Genomic DNA, 15,148 nt, shown 5'->3' on the forward strand with positions numbered 1-15,148 from the left:
GAAAAGAAATGAGCTTTGGCAGATAATGTCAGAACATGGTTTTCCGGCGAAACTAATTAGGCTGATACGCGCAACGCTGGATGGATCAAAATCAAGTATTCGGATCGCGGACGAAGTGTCTACGTCGTTTGTGACCTTGGATGGATTGAAGCAGGGGGATGCTCTTTCAAATTTATTGTTCAACATTGCACTCGAAGGAGCGATTAGGAGGTCAGGCGTGCAGAGGAATGGCTCTATCATCACACGGTCGCACATGCTCCTCGGTTTTGCGGACGATATTGATCTCATCGGCATCGATCGTAGGGCAGTGGAGGAAGCTTATGCTCCTCTGAAGAGAGAGACAGCGAGGATAGGCTTGACGATTAACTCTACCAAGACGAAGTACATGATAGCGGGTCGAGACAAAAGCAGGCCTAGTGGTGTTAGTGCTGAGGTAGTGATTGATGGGGAAGTGTTTGAAGTTGTTGAAGAATTTGTTTATCTTGGAACACTTGTGACATGTGACAATGACGTTTCCCGTGAAGTGAAAAGGCGTATTGCAGCTGCGAATAGGGCCTTTTACGGATTGCGTAGCCAGCTTAGGTCCCGTAACTTGCAAACGCAAACAAAATTCGCTCTGTATAAGACGCTGATTCTTCCGGTTGCCCTCTACGGTCACGAAGCGTGGACGTTAAAGGAGGTAGACCGAAAAGCTTTTGGAGTTTTTGAGCACAAAGTGCTGCGGACAATTCTCGGTGGGAAACAAGAAAATGGAGTGTGGCGCAGACGCATGAATCACGAGTTGTACCAAGTGTACGAAGATGCGAATATTGTGAAACGTATAAAATACGGCAGACTTCAGTGGGCTGGACACGTAGTGCGAATGTCGGAAGAAAGAATAGCGAAAACAATATTCAGCAGAGAACCCGGTAGAGGTAGGTGACTTCGTGGGCGGCCGCGAACTCGCTGGCTGCACGCGGTTGAAGAAGATCTACGATCCCTACACGTTCGAGGAAACTGGAGGAACATCGCCCAAGACCGACGAAGATGGTGCTCTACTATACGCTCGGCATTGGAGTAAAGTTACTTTGTAGCCAACAAGGTAAGGTATAAGGATCCGGGATGAAAAATGAATCAATTCATTTAGTGTTAATTTCAGACAGTACACTGCCTTGAATCGCATACTTGTCCCATTTGCATAGGAAATCCAGCAAAGATGGGACTGATATGCGATTCACGGCAGTACAGGTGTATCAAGCAGTGGCGATTCCCTAACCTCAAAACTAACTGTGCACCAAGTATAAACCCTTGAAATGTTTAAACAAATTTGCTTGTAATAATTATAAAATGACGAGAATAGCTGCTTCCACTTATTTCTTTTTCGATTTTATTTTATTCTCCTAGAGACTATAAAATATACTCCAGGATAAAATGTTAGAAAACAAACAATATATGTACAGGCGATGGCCACAATGTTTGGGATAGGCAACTTTTTTTTCTCTCACAAAAATGTTCAACATGCTGTAACTATTCATAGAGTGCATCAAAAATTCTCAATTTTTGACTGTTATTCACCTATTATATTGCGACATTTGCACCCATTTAGACTCGGCCGAAATTCATTATCATCACAGTCGAATTTCGCACACGACTTCGCAGCGGCTGGCATGCACAAGTTCGGTTGAGTTCAAGACAGGGGCGTTGGGTGCACAACAGGTAAACAAAATAAGTTTGATTAGTGTGAAATTTTGCTGGGAAATGATGATTCAGTGGATTCTCAAATTATCACAGTACAGTGATTTTTCGGTTTTATCACGGTCAAAAAAAATTTTACCGTGATATAAACGAAACCGTGAATTTAGCGAAACGAGAAATAAATGTAAATTTTTTATCCAAAATCGTTTCGCTGCAAAATATATAAGTCGTAGCTTATATTTTTTAACTGTTTTGGTGAACTGGACAATGCTGTATTGATTTTATATTGATTTCGGAATGTTTTGAAACAAGTGTGATAAAAACGAAATAAAAATCGTGATATAATCGAACAGAAAACCGTGAATTTGGGCGAGTAGTGATTAAAACGACTAGTGATGAAACCGAAACGCCACTGTAGTCTAAACATTAATGAGAAACCCAATATGTGCATGATTGGTACAAATTTCAGCTCGATTAGTTAATGTTTTGCGAAGTTAGAGCCGCTATGGTAAAACACTATTTTTTGCACAACTAATTGCTGAACTGTTACTCGGAGCTTTCGGCTATTCAGTAGTCTGGGACACGCTTGTATGAAAAAATAAATCCTCGCTCCAGTCGACTTTTTAGATCCCATTTAGGTCCCATATGAACTGTACAAAATTTCAGCACAATCAGTAAAACTATAATTTAGCGCAAGCGGTTCAAAGTTTGCATAGGATTTACTATGGGAAAAGTTACACTTTCAAACAAAAAATCCCAGAGATCGCCCTTTGTCTCCTTAATTCAAATCGATCAACGCTTCTTGTAGAAAAATCATTTATGAAACTTTCCTTCGAAGACCGCAAAACAATTGGATGCTTGTGTAAAAGTTATTGACTTATTACCGATTAGTGATCCAACGAAAGGCTTTTCGTTTTGTTTTATCAGCAACACTGTAGCTGCTGCCTTGGCTGCTGCTGTTTCTGGGGGTGGTGATGCCACCCGCCACCCCATGCAGCAACGATAGCAGCAGTGCTGCTGATAAATCAGAACAAAAAGCCGTTTGTTGGATCACTAATCGGTAATAAATCAATAACTTTTTACACAAGTTTCATAAATGATTTTCCTACAAGAAGCATTGATCGATTTGAATTAAGGAAACAAAGGGCGATCTCTGGGAATTTTTATCTGAAAATGTAACTTTTCCCATAGTAAATCCTATGAAAACTTTGAACCGCTTGCGCCAAATTATAGTTTCACCGATTGCGCTGAAATTTTGCACAGTTCATATGGGACCTAAATGGAATCAAAAAAGTCGACTGGAGCGAGAATTTGATGTTTGTCCCATACTACTATTCAGTCTTATGATTTCAAACGGTAGTTTGTTAACTGCCCGACGTTTCGGCTGTTTTTGGCAACCTTCTTCTAGGGGAAATTAGATCTATCGTTTACGTTTGTGAGCATATATCATGTGATGGCTTGTCGTTTTTAGCGCATTTCACTATTCACGCTAAAAACTCCGAGTATCAGAATCTACCAGTCGAAAACCACTGTAAAATTGTTGAACTGTCATATCTAGGAAACCAGTGAACCGATTTGAATAAAAAATTTAACGTTTATCAACAATATATTGATACTTGATACGACGCTATGCAGTGTAATATTTTCTCACGATGAATAGAGTTATACCGGTTTGACATTTTGACCCATATAGAGGAAAATAAGTCAAATTTACAATATCATACAAAAATTACTAAATGTATTATTCTTTCATTACAAATAGGCTCTTATATATCTTGTCAGAGATATCTTCAGAAAAGAAGCGGAAAATTTTTGGATATCAACACTAAAATTTAATAACATTAATGTAAAAAAAATATATTTTTTCGAGAAACATCCAAAAAGTTTCAATCCATGATAACTTTTTTCAACGTTCAAAAATAACCTAAATTTTAATGATATGAGAAGCATCAATGTATTGTTGATAAACGTTCAAAAGTTCATTAAATTCGATTCACTGGTTTCCGAGATATGACAGTTCAAAAATAAGTTGTCTAAAAAATAGTGTTTTACGAGAACGATTCTAGCTTCACGAAACATTAACCAATCGAGCTCAAAATTATACCAATGATGCATATATAGAAGGTTAACAAACAGTCAAAATTTTTGATGCACTATATAAAAAGTTACAACGTTTTGAACTTTTTTGTGAGAGGAAAAAAAGTTGCCTATTCCAATCATTTTGGCCACCCCCTGTATGCATGTCTACTAAAATAAGGTCATCCCGGGTGTTCACAGATCAAGGTGTTAAGATCAAACAAAAATGTGTAAAGTAAATCTTCTTGTCATCGCTAAAAAATGGACCGCTCTCACGCACCGTATCTGCTACTATTAATATCCAGAAAAACTTCTATCTCATGAAAACATTCCTTCCGCTCTGCTTAAGTACATTAATTAAAAAAGAGTCTCACATGCCACCACAAACTAACTATATCTGACCGTGGTACGTAGTAAAGGTAGTGGTAGGCTGCACAAAAAGTGACTTCCGTTACTTTCCCCCGGAGACAATACTCAAAAGTTGTGGCGAGGCGGTGGTAGATGGATATGACAGGTAGCGGAGCAGCCTGCAAACTGACAACCGTACCTACCAGCTCTACAAGTAAAACTTATCTAATGAAGAGCATGTCAGCAGCGACACAGAGTGGAAGAGAGTTCCCTTTCCTGTTCCGGTTTCGGCGGGATGGATGGGTTGGATGATACTCCGCTACGGTAGTGGGTACCAAAGGGGAGGGGCGGATGGGTTCAGTAGCTCAGAGGTGCCGGGACGGGACAATTGCTCTGGTTGGCTTATGGTTAAGAAAAGCAAATGTGTGTCAGCAAATTGCTGCTGGGGATGGTCCTGGTCCCTCAAGTATGGTTTCGTATCTATTCTACGTAGGGGTGGATTGGGTAAGATGGTTAGCCGGAGTACGATGAGCCTGCATCTGAATGCCTAAAATGCCCTAGTAGCACACATGTTCTACATAAGCCTATGTAACTCTCCTTTATCCAAAGTTGGTCAAACAACTCATTAAACTCATCTATAACGTGCATGCTACTCGGGTAAATTCGTACTATATTCAGATCCAAAACCTCAATGATCCGAGAAATTCAATGTTAGAATCAATTCTACTCTCTGAATTCACCTTGGAATTCACTAGATCATAGTCCAAGTTCTAATTCTACCGTTAGATTACCAGTTTCGAGATCTTATTACAGAGGCCTGAATAACATTTGGTCGAATTCCTAGAAGTAACTGCCCATATTCAAAAAAGGAAGAATTCGGCCATCTGTCCTGGTACCTTGCTGGTGTTCAACATACCCAGTGTACCCCTACACAACACATCGCATCGTTTGGATGATAGCGTTTTTTTTTCCTCCTCCATGTGCTCCAGTGCGATGCTTTCTTGAGGAGCGCACAAGAAGCGTGTCTCTCCGGCAAGCTTTCATCGGCATCCAGTAACCACGCCACACCACACACACATATTGTGGATGTAGGTGAGAGGTGCTTGGTTTATAATTCAACTATCCTGTGTGGCAGTGCCACTTTGGTGCTTCGGCGGTAAACCATGAGACGGAGGTTTACAAGGGAATCATCTCTGGTCCTGCCGCCTGGTGACACTACATACCTATATAGTTATCTGTAAGTGTGTTTGTGTGTCAGTCAGCCTGTGAGCCGAGGCAGGGTGACAAGTCCCTGAACTGATGATGATGGTTTGCTGAATAATAGATGTGCAGATGTTGATGAACCGCTGCCGGCAGCACGAGCATCATCGACGGATGAGAAATCTCTACCGTTTGGCTTCGATGGTTACGGAGAGTGAAAGTTGGTTGGTTTACCACATTACAACGATGGGGGCTTACATGGTCTGACCTGAATCAAATCAATGAAATTTTGTTAGCTATGTTGGTTGAAGCTGCGGTCTAGATGTTTGAACCAACGCAGAGCAAAAAACATCTGTACCTAACAGGATTTATTGAAGTCCCAAACTACGTTACGTTAACAACTGACATCTTTGTTTCTCCTTTTCTCCTTTCAGACATACATGGCCCCGTGGTTATCGATATTTGGAGACTTCACGAAAGACGCCTCTGCGATGTACAACAATTTCCGAGTTTATGGCACGGGTCTGCTCTGCGTAATGGGTAAGTTGCGTCCGCGCTGAACAAGCAATGATAATTGAATGAAAACAAATCAACAATGCCATTCCGAACGCAAATTCAGTTTATTTGCTTTCACCGGTAACTGTAGGCTTTTCATTTCTAAAACAATTCAATATCTCGTTCATGGTAGGAACTTGAAACAAATTGAAAATCGATCAGTACATATATGTTTGGAGTATGGAAGGTTGTGCAGCCTTCAGAGAAGCGCCAATTTCAACCATTCATTTCACGCGATTCTTTTTTTCAGGAAATATAAACATTTCAAAATTCAGTCAGTTTTACTATAACAGCATTATCCCCATATATACTTTATGATTCATGTTCATATTTGCAACAATTACTCTCAATTTTTTTCATTCAAAAAACAATAAAATTTAATTATGTTTTAGCTGCACTTTAGAAAAAATAACAGCGCATATACCGTCTATTCTGGAACACGGTTATGGTTCAAATTAACTATCCGATCCAGTCCACTTTGGAGCCCAAATCGATACGTTCAATATCGTTTATGCAAAATTTAAGCGCGACTGTTACATTTTTTTATGCCATAGGCCAGGGGTGCATAGATAAAAACGGACGCTCCTACAGAGACTCTCTGAAGCGCCCCTGAGACCCCCTGGAGCCGTCTTCAACCCTCTGAGACTCTCTGAATTACCACTGAGATCTCCAGGTACCCTCTGAAACTTCCTGGGACGAAACTGAAACGCTTCTGAGACACCTTGAAATGCCCCTAAGACCCCCTGGAAGTATATCAGAGTACTCCTGAAACCTTCCGGAACTCTCTGAAACACACTTGAATCCCTCAGGAAACTCCCTGAAACCAGAGCCGCCCAATATCATAGTCATGTCACTTGACTACACTCTTAGAAAAATTCATGTAAATTTAAGTTCTCTTGGATGCCCTGAGACCTCCTGATACCCCTCGAAACCACCTGAACCGCACCTTAGGTCTCCTGAAACGCCCTTTAGACCTTCTGGAACTACCATATAACCTCCTGAAACACCCCTGAGACCTCCAGGTCCCCTGGGTGGTTAACCGTAGTGTGGCCAGCAAAAAAAAAACACCCGTAGAATGCCGGCAGGGTACCCGGGTACCCACGAAACTGAAATGATCATATCTCCGTCAATTTTCCACCGATTTAATTTTTTTTTTTTTTTGGCTCATTCAACTCAAAAACTCATTATCTATCGATATAATATTTGGTTAGACCGGTCCGATCACCGTAGGTGCCGGAAAATCCGGATTTCCGGATTTTTTTTTTCAATCACTTAACCTAATTTACAGCTCTATTGTCCACTAGGGCACTGTGTGAGCGATTCCAATTGGAAGCTGTACATACACTTTGTACAGCGCCTAAATGTATTCTATTTCTAATTGTACTAGGGTATCGCGCCACTTGGGCGGTGGCTTCTATATTCGTCTGTTTTCCACTATAACTCAGTCAATTTTGAACCAATTGACTTGAAATGTTGTACACGGGTAGATACTATACCTATCTCACCACATTCCAAAAGTTGTGTCAATTCAAATTTGACTGAGTTATAGTGGAAAACAGACGAATATAGAAGCCACCGCCCAAGTGGCACGATTCCCTACATCGAACTGGTTTGACGTTGCGCTACTTTTACTTTCTACCCAATCATGGTAGAATGATGAGCACGAGGATGTTGATATGTGGCTGTTGGTTGTTCCTGTTTCCAGTCCGATTGGGGGTCCATTATGGGTTGCGTTCGCCGATGTCCAAGTATCCGGGTACATTTGAGCCATGGGCTCGGAAGAGGGTCAGTGTCAGCTGCTCTCAGGGGGAAAGAGCAACTGACGAAAGTGCCGGGGCTGGGTTCGAACCCACGACCATCTTCTTATAAAGCAAACGTGTAGCCACTACGCCACGGGCCCTGGCAATTTATGTTTTTATACAAAACAATGCTTGGAATTTTCTGTAGGTTAGTGGCAATATCGGTATCAATCATCCTAAACTTGATTCAGCATATAGTATCTGACCAGCCTGGGATCATTAAGGTGTCTTGATGCATCACCAAGCTCTCATACGAATCATTGACTTTTTGCTTTTCAATGATTGTTTGCCTCGCGTTTTTGAAGTGATAAAAAACTGTCAATCTTGCAGCCACGCAGCAGAAAAAGTATCATCGCAATCACTACGAGTGAGCAAATAGGGTGATACTTTTTCATACGACTATTCGCTTTAGTGGCCGAGAATTATCACTTTGAAATTTCGAGCCACATATCCAACATGGCTGCCGATGCTGATGATGCCGTAAAAAGCCTTAAACGTGTTGACTTTGTAGCTGCGATTTCGGATCAGGCTTCCCGTGGGGCCTAGCTGGCAATGGCCACTATACGGTATCCTAGGCTCAAAAATGTGGAATTCAATATGGTATAAGGACATGACATGATCATTTCAGATTCGTGGGTACCCGGGTACCCTGCCGGCATTCCACGTAATAAAAAACCCCTCCCCCTGCCCCTCCATACTTCGAAATTCGATCAGCCTCATTAATAGATATACATATATTCACGAGTTCTTTGTTCCAGCAACTTCCTACTCTCAATAATCATAAAAATATCGAGATTTGAAATCGAAAAAGGTACCCGGGTACCCTGCTGGCCACATAAGGCTTAAATGCTTTTTAGCCGATTGGTCCGCCTTCCGTTTCACTCGTTTTGCCACTTAACCAACGAAGCCGCTCTACACATCCTCCATGCGTTTGCAATCCTCCTTCTCTGAAATCATTCATTGGTCGCAGTCTGTACGTATTGCATACACAAAGCGCATATACATATACTGGTATAATCGTAATTCATCAATAGTGGCGCCACTTCCCACTTTAATTCAACTTTAATGGTTTATATTAGAGATGGGAAAACTGATTCAATGTTGAGAGTAAATCGCTTCCGACTCACTCTCAAAAAAGAGTCGACTCTTTTGATCGATTCAGTAACTCATTTTTGGAATTAGAAAAAAAAATGGTTTTCGATGTGCACTGACTCTTTTTCGTTCATTTCAACTCAGAATCGAATCACTGGTACACAATACAGGAATGAATTGATCAATTTGTAAAAAATTAAATATTCAGCATTGAATCATTATTAAGTACGCAGTCCAAACGCAGTCAAGCTCATTTTTTCGGCAACTCGTTTAAATTGTAATGAATATGAGTGAATCGTAACTCTTTTGAAAAGAATCGTGGTTCACTCACTCAGTTTCGCGAATCGATTCTTCGAGTCGATTCGCGAGTGAGTTACCCATGTCTAGTTTATATAGAGTAATGCATGTCAATATATGTGCGTTATTTATGCAATACGTACAGCTTTAACAGCTTGGTTACTTGGGTATAAACTAGGGTCCACTAAATCGAGGCACTTCAATCAGGTTTCTTGGTCAATCCCTCCCAAGAAACTAAGTGAATCTTTCTCAGTCTCTAGAGAGTCCCTTTCAGGATTCTAGCGCATTCTTCTCAGGATTCTAAGACAGTTCATCTCTGGATTCCGAACTTTTTTTTTGAGAATTCCTCTCAGGATTCTATATATTTCTCTTAATACTGTGGAGAATCCCTCTCCGGGCTCTTGGGCAATCTCTTTCAGGATTTTAACGGGATGTCTATCAATACTGCTGGAGAATCCCTCTCAGGATTTGGAAGAATCCGCCAGGGTGGTCTGGGGATATCCGTTTAAGCATTCTGGTAAAATCCCGAGGAAAAACTTCTCTCAGGATTCTGAGGCAATCTGTCACAGGATTCAGAGAGAATCCATCTCTTGAATCTGAGGAAATCCATCAGGGTTCTGGAAGAATTTCTATTAAAGATTCTGAGAGAATCCATCTAAGAAAACTGGATTAATCTCTCCCAGGATTCAAGGGGAATCATTAAAAGAATTCAGCGAGAATTCCTATTTTAAGGGTATTTCTCTCTTTTCTAGAATAAGGTCTCTTAGGATGCTGGTGTGATAATTTTCAGCATTTTGAAGAAAATTCACTCAGAATTTAGAAGAATCCTCAAAGTTATGAAAGAGTCCCTTTGAAAATTATGGGGGAATTTTTCTCAGCAGTATTATATGGGAATACCTATCATAGTTCTAGCATAGACTAATTTCAAGACATCGAAGTACCAAAGAAAACCATTAAATTTTCTGTGTCCAGTCCGGTACCCAATAAATATTCATTACCGTGTATTTTTTTTCCGTGTAAATTGCCTTTTGTGTATATTTTTTTTAGCGTGTTACACTGATCTGACAGCTCTGACAGTAAGGAACCAAACATAAATTACGTTACGGGTACCGAGAATTGTTCACAATCTGCGAACTTGACTGCGGAAAAAATCGCGACCATGACGCCGCTGGTTCTAGTGAATCTCTGGATTCTAAGGGAATTCATTTATGGATTTTGGTATTTTTCGTACCATGGTTCCCTACTAAGGGTGAAATCCCTTTCAGGCTTATAATAAATTTCTGGATGATCTGGGTTTATTCCTCTAAGGATTCTGGAAGACCATCACTTGGATTCCACTCAGAATTCTGAGGAATTCTTTCTCAGGAACTCCTCTCAGACTTTTTGGTGAATCATACGCAGCATTCTCATAATTGCGTTGCGTTGCGTTGCGTTGTAACGGAGTAATTCGTAGATTGCATACTGAAAGTTTTCATGTTAAAACTTTAATACTCCTATTCTAATTGCTTATGGAATGCTATTTAGGAACACCTATCCAATCAGAGGTTAAAGTAAAAAAGACATGAAAACTTCCATTGCCGGCCACACCCATCTTCTCCGTTACGAGGAAAGGCAAGGACGTGATGATATGACACCTACTTTATGAAAGGCCAGCGACTCACCGGCGCCCCCATAGGTGTCAAGGAGTTGGATTTTTGGAATGGGTTGATTGGGGATTCACTATAAGCGAGTGATGCGGCAAGATTCAGATTGTGTAAGTGTATGTGAGTTGAACATGTAGATGTGTTGATGTGAGTTTAAGTGATTTTTTAACACCAACGTTGGGAGTGACGTAGCTAAGAAATTGTGTCACTCCATGGGCCTTTTTGCTTCCGGGTTGGGGCACAGGCATTTGGGCCATGTGTCCTGGCTAACAAGCCTAGGCTTAAGCGCCATTGATCGCTCTCTGAAACGATAAGAAACACGTTATGTGGATGGGAAGGGATAATAGGAAAGGGATGATATCTATTTAACGAGATGCCAGCGACTCACCGACGCTTTCGTAAATAGAATGGAGAAGGAATTTTGGTACGGCAAAGGTCGGTTATGATTAAGCTATGGGACTGGATTGTTATGAAATTAATTTAGTGTAGTTATTTTGAAATATACACAAAGTAGAACAGCAAAACAAGGCGTTCAATTGGGACGGGCTCACCAAGATAAGTCTCCTGCAACTACTTGACTTGAAAAGTATCAGTCAAACAATATCCTACGAAAATTAGAATGCTAAATAATTTAAAAGTAAAATGAGCGGAATGATAATGACTTTCATAAAACGTGTTAATCGATGTTGATTTTCCTACAGACACAAGGCATAGCAAAATCGATTTTTGTGAATGAAAAATCACAGTTTTCAACTCCACGGATAATACATTCAAGAAGAAAGCATGAAACGAGCTTACCAAATTAGGAGAAAATGACGATTATTCTTTGTTACGCTTATCCAACAGCAAATGTTCCCATTGGCTTGTTTTTCCGACGCAAATTCTTGGATTTGACTGCAGCAGATAGATTGTGGCAAAGTATCCGATATGGTTGTCCAATGAATCACTTCTGCCGACCTTCTTCCACACAAAATGCTGCTACCTTCCACCGCAACGTGCTCACCGTGAACGCACTCGATTCGATACACTTGCGCTGGATCGTGCGCTGTACCTACCACTTCCGGCACACTGGAAGGGCCACACTTTGATTTTCACTCGCGGAAGTTCTGTCCCGTCCCGGTGGCGTAGTGCTAAACAGATAACAAGAGGAGTCGCGGTAGAAAATTTTCACGAAGACACGAAAAAAGCGTGACATGTAAACCAAAACACATTCACTCGCGGCAACGCCTACTCTTTCCATACGCAGCATTCTCATAATTGTGGCGAAATTCCTCTGGAGGAATGTTTCTTAGGATTCCGGGCAGATTTTGGGCAGAATCATCTAGAGAAATTTGGATTTTTGAGAATCCCTCGCATAGATTTTGTGATTTCTCTTAGGGTTCGGAAGAAACCCTCTCAGCATTCCACGAGAATCCCAGTAGAATTCTGTTTTCTGTATTCGGGAGCAGTTGCTCCCAGAAATCCCTTTTTCAGGATTCTGGAAGAGTCCATCTTAATAATCAGGGAAAATCCCTGACAAGATTATGGGATGATTCTCTTGAGTTTCTGGTGTAATAATTTAAAGTAATCTAAAGGAATATCTCTCAGAGTGCTGGGACACTTGTTTTCAGATTTTTAGGAAAGTCCTTTCAAAGATGCTGGGGGAGTGTCTTTCAGGAATCTGCGGTAATTTTTCTGTTTTATATACGAATACTTCTCAGAATTCCATGGAATCCTTCACAAGATGCTGGGGAAGTCCATTATAATAATTTTTGTAATCCCTTCCAGAAAGAATCCTTATCAGATTTTTGAAAAAAAAAACATCCTTAGGTTTCTAGATATAATTTGTTGGGAGGAGTTCGGGGCAGCATATCGAAAACTGTTCTTGGAGTACTGTTCGACACACTCAAAACTAAAAATATATTTAATTCAAATTGCGATGTAATCATATAATCCAGGGCATAATACATAATTCATTGCCATTACTTACAAACTCAGTTTTCCAATCAACAATCCTGCCTGCGAACCATCCAATCTCCCTACAATTAATACCCTACAACGAAACTACACAATTAGCACATGCATCTACAGTGCCACATAACTACTCACGGTAAGTATCAACTCGCTCACTATCGTTAATCGAGGATTCAGACCTTGCTTCTCCAGCAACAATTCTAGGCCTGCAGTAGATATACATTTTATTTGGATGGTGAATATATGATTTAACTAGATTACCTACTATTTTACGCAATAATTTCAATCCACTTCAATAAACTTTGCTATCAACATTCAAGAGTAGCTATATACATCTAACATGTCAGCGCCCTAGGTTTAGACAGTCATTGGCACTGCTTGTCATCGCAAACTGGGAAGGCCGCGTTCACGCAACGAACCCTTCCTATCCCGGCGTAACAGCTCCCCCGCCCGTAAGCCCTGTTGTCGATTGTGATCACCACTGCGCTTACCACTTTTATCCTCCGATCTCCAGTACAGCTAGTTTTGCTACCGCTCGCTTTTTCATTCCTGTGCTAGTACGTACCATTGCGGATCGTATCCTTCCGTCATTTCCTGCCAACACTTCTTCCACGACTCCGCGCTCCCAGCTTTTTCGCCTTTCTGAATCAGCAACATATACTAGATCTCCAATGGCCACAGTTGTCCGTTCATCGAACCACTTCGTCCGCCGATTCATCATGGGAAGATATTCTCGTTGCCAACGCCTCCATAATTCTTCTGCTAAATACTGTGCTTGATTATAGCTGCTCCGTAGTCTATCAGCCAGCTCTATTGAGTTCCTTGATGGCATGCAATCCACCAAAGAACAACTCCTCAAAAAATGATTTGGAGTAAGTGCCTCCTTGTCCTCTTGTACGTTGGTAGAAACATACGTTAACGGGCGTGAGTTAATCAAACTTTCTGCTTCTATCAGAGTTGTTTGTAGAATTTCATCCGTTAATCTTTCTCCGTGTGCAAATACTGCCATTGCTTCCTTTACGGATCGAACCATGCGTTCCCACACGCCTCCCATATGGGGTGCTGACGGTGGGTTAAACGTCCACTTTGTCCTGGCTCCAGTGAACGTATCAGCACATTCCGAGTTTATGGATCGGATTTGTTCAGCTAAATCTCGACTAGCTCCCACAAAATTGGTTCCGTTATCGGAAAAGATCTCAACCGGGCTCCCACGTCTCTTTACGAATCGGCGAATCGCCATTTCACACGACTGTGTTGTTAAACTGTATACCAGCTCTAGGTGCACAGCACGCACTGTCATGCACGTAAATAACGCTATCCATCGCTTCTCTCGTCTTCGTCCTACAACAACTTCCACCGGACCGAAATAGTCCAAACCGACGTATGAGAATGGGTGTTCTCTCACTGCCATCCGAGATATTGGAAGCGGCGCCATTCTTGGAACCGCAGGCTTCGCCTTTTGAACTTTGCACCAAACACAATCTCGTGCAATTCTGTCAACCAAAGATCTCAGGCATGGAATGTAGAACCGCTGAAGTACTTCGTTTACCACCATTTCTCGACTACCGTGACCACATTCTTGATGGTACCGCTCCACTAGTTTTCTGGAAATGATATGCTCCTTTGGTAGTATGATCGGGAACCGTACATCAAACGTTGCATAGTCCGCCGCTGTAGTTCTACCTTCCATTCGTATGACTCCGTGTTCATCTAAGAATGGCGACAGTCGGTACAAAGGACTGCTCTTCTCCACCATTCTTCGCTGGGAAATGGATGGATCTTGATTTTTGATCAACGTTTTCACATCATCTGGAAACTGTTCTCCTTGTGCTACACGCCAGATAAAATTTTCCGCTAACTGGTACTCCTCCTGTCGCAGCGGAACTTGCTCTCCTGGAATCTTCATAGGTCCTTTTTTCAAGGTCGGTAGCGCCTCGATTGGTAGTTTGTTTATTCTGCGCCGACAATTGGAAACAAAACGGTAGATTGATGCAACCGTTCTTACCAGCACCTTCCACTTAGAAATGTGTTTTATCCTGGGTAACACCGCGTCTGGCAAAACTATATCATGAAGTAGCACACTAGCTCGTAGTTCTTCTTCAATTTCAACCGGTTTCCATCTTTGCGCAGGCCAATCACTTTCGGGTTTCCTCAGGAAATCTGGGCCACAAAACCATCTGCTACCGGAATTTATTTGTGTTGTCGGTCCCCACTTGGTAACGTCATCTGCAGGATTGCATTTTGTGGGCACCCAGTGCCAGTCGTCAGAAGTTGTAATACTCAGTATTTCACCAATCCTGTGGGCTACGAATGGTTTATACCGCCTTACGTCCGATTTCACCCACGATGCAACTGCGTTCGAATCGGTCCATAGAAAACGTTTCTTCGCCTCAACTGAGTGATTTTCACTTATCGCCTTCATTAATCTCGCTCCTAGTACAGCTGCTTCCAATTCTTTCCTCGGAATAGACAGGTATTGTAAAGGTGCTACCTTGGCCTTTGCCTCCACGA

At 41.6% G+C, this 15,148-nt stretch overlaps 2 protein-coding genes across 8 annotated transcripts in view; one reads left to right on the plus strand and one right to left on the minus strand.

Moving 5' to 3' along the window:
• LOC109425809 (solute carrier family 12 member 4) overlaps positions 1-15,148 on the plus strand; it is an 836,994-nt gene that overhangs the window by 648,339 nt on the left and 173,507 nt on the right. For all 7 annotated transcript variants that reach the window (XM_062842513.1, XM_029865597.2, XM_062842512.1 and 4 more), the window contains exon 8: positions 5,733-5,838. In XM_062842513.1, the coding sequence (XP_062698497.1) occupies positions 5,733-5,838 (106 nt within the window). The remainder of the gene's footprint in view (positions 1-5,732; positions 5,839-15,148) is intronic.
• On the minus strand, positions 10,356-14,096 carry LOC134291494 (uncharacterized). Its single transcript, XM_062859277.1, has 2 exons — positions 12,903-14,096; positions 10,356-12,843 (listed from the first exon to the last, which is right to left on the minus strand). The coding sequence occupies exon 1, from the start codon at positions 14,070-14,072 to the stop codon at positions 13,134-13,136; it is 939 nt and encodes a 312-aa protein (XP_062715261.1). The 5' UTR covers positions 14,073-14,096; the 3' UTR covers positions 10,356-12,843; positions 12,903-13,133.

This window comes from Aedes albopictus, chromosome 3 (assembly GCF_035046485.1).
Source record: "Aedes albopictus strain Foshan chromosome 3, AalbF5, whole genome shotgun sequence".
Classification (NCBI taxonomy): domain Eukaryota; kingdom Metazoa; phylum Arthropoda; class Insecta; order Diptera; family Culicidae; genus Aedes; species Aedes albopictus.

What these genes read in the sequence shown, in the direction of transcription:
- LOC134291494 (XM_062859277.1), bottom strand. Translation starts at nt 14,072, where the DNA reads ATGGCGCCGCTTCCAATATCTCGGATGGCAGTGAGAGAACACCCATTC.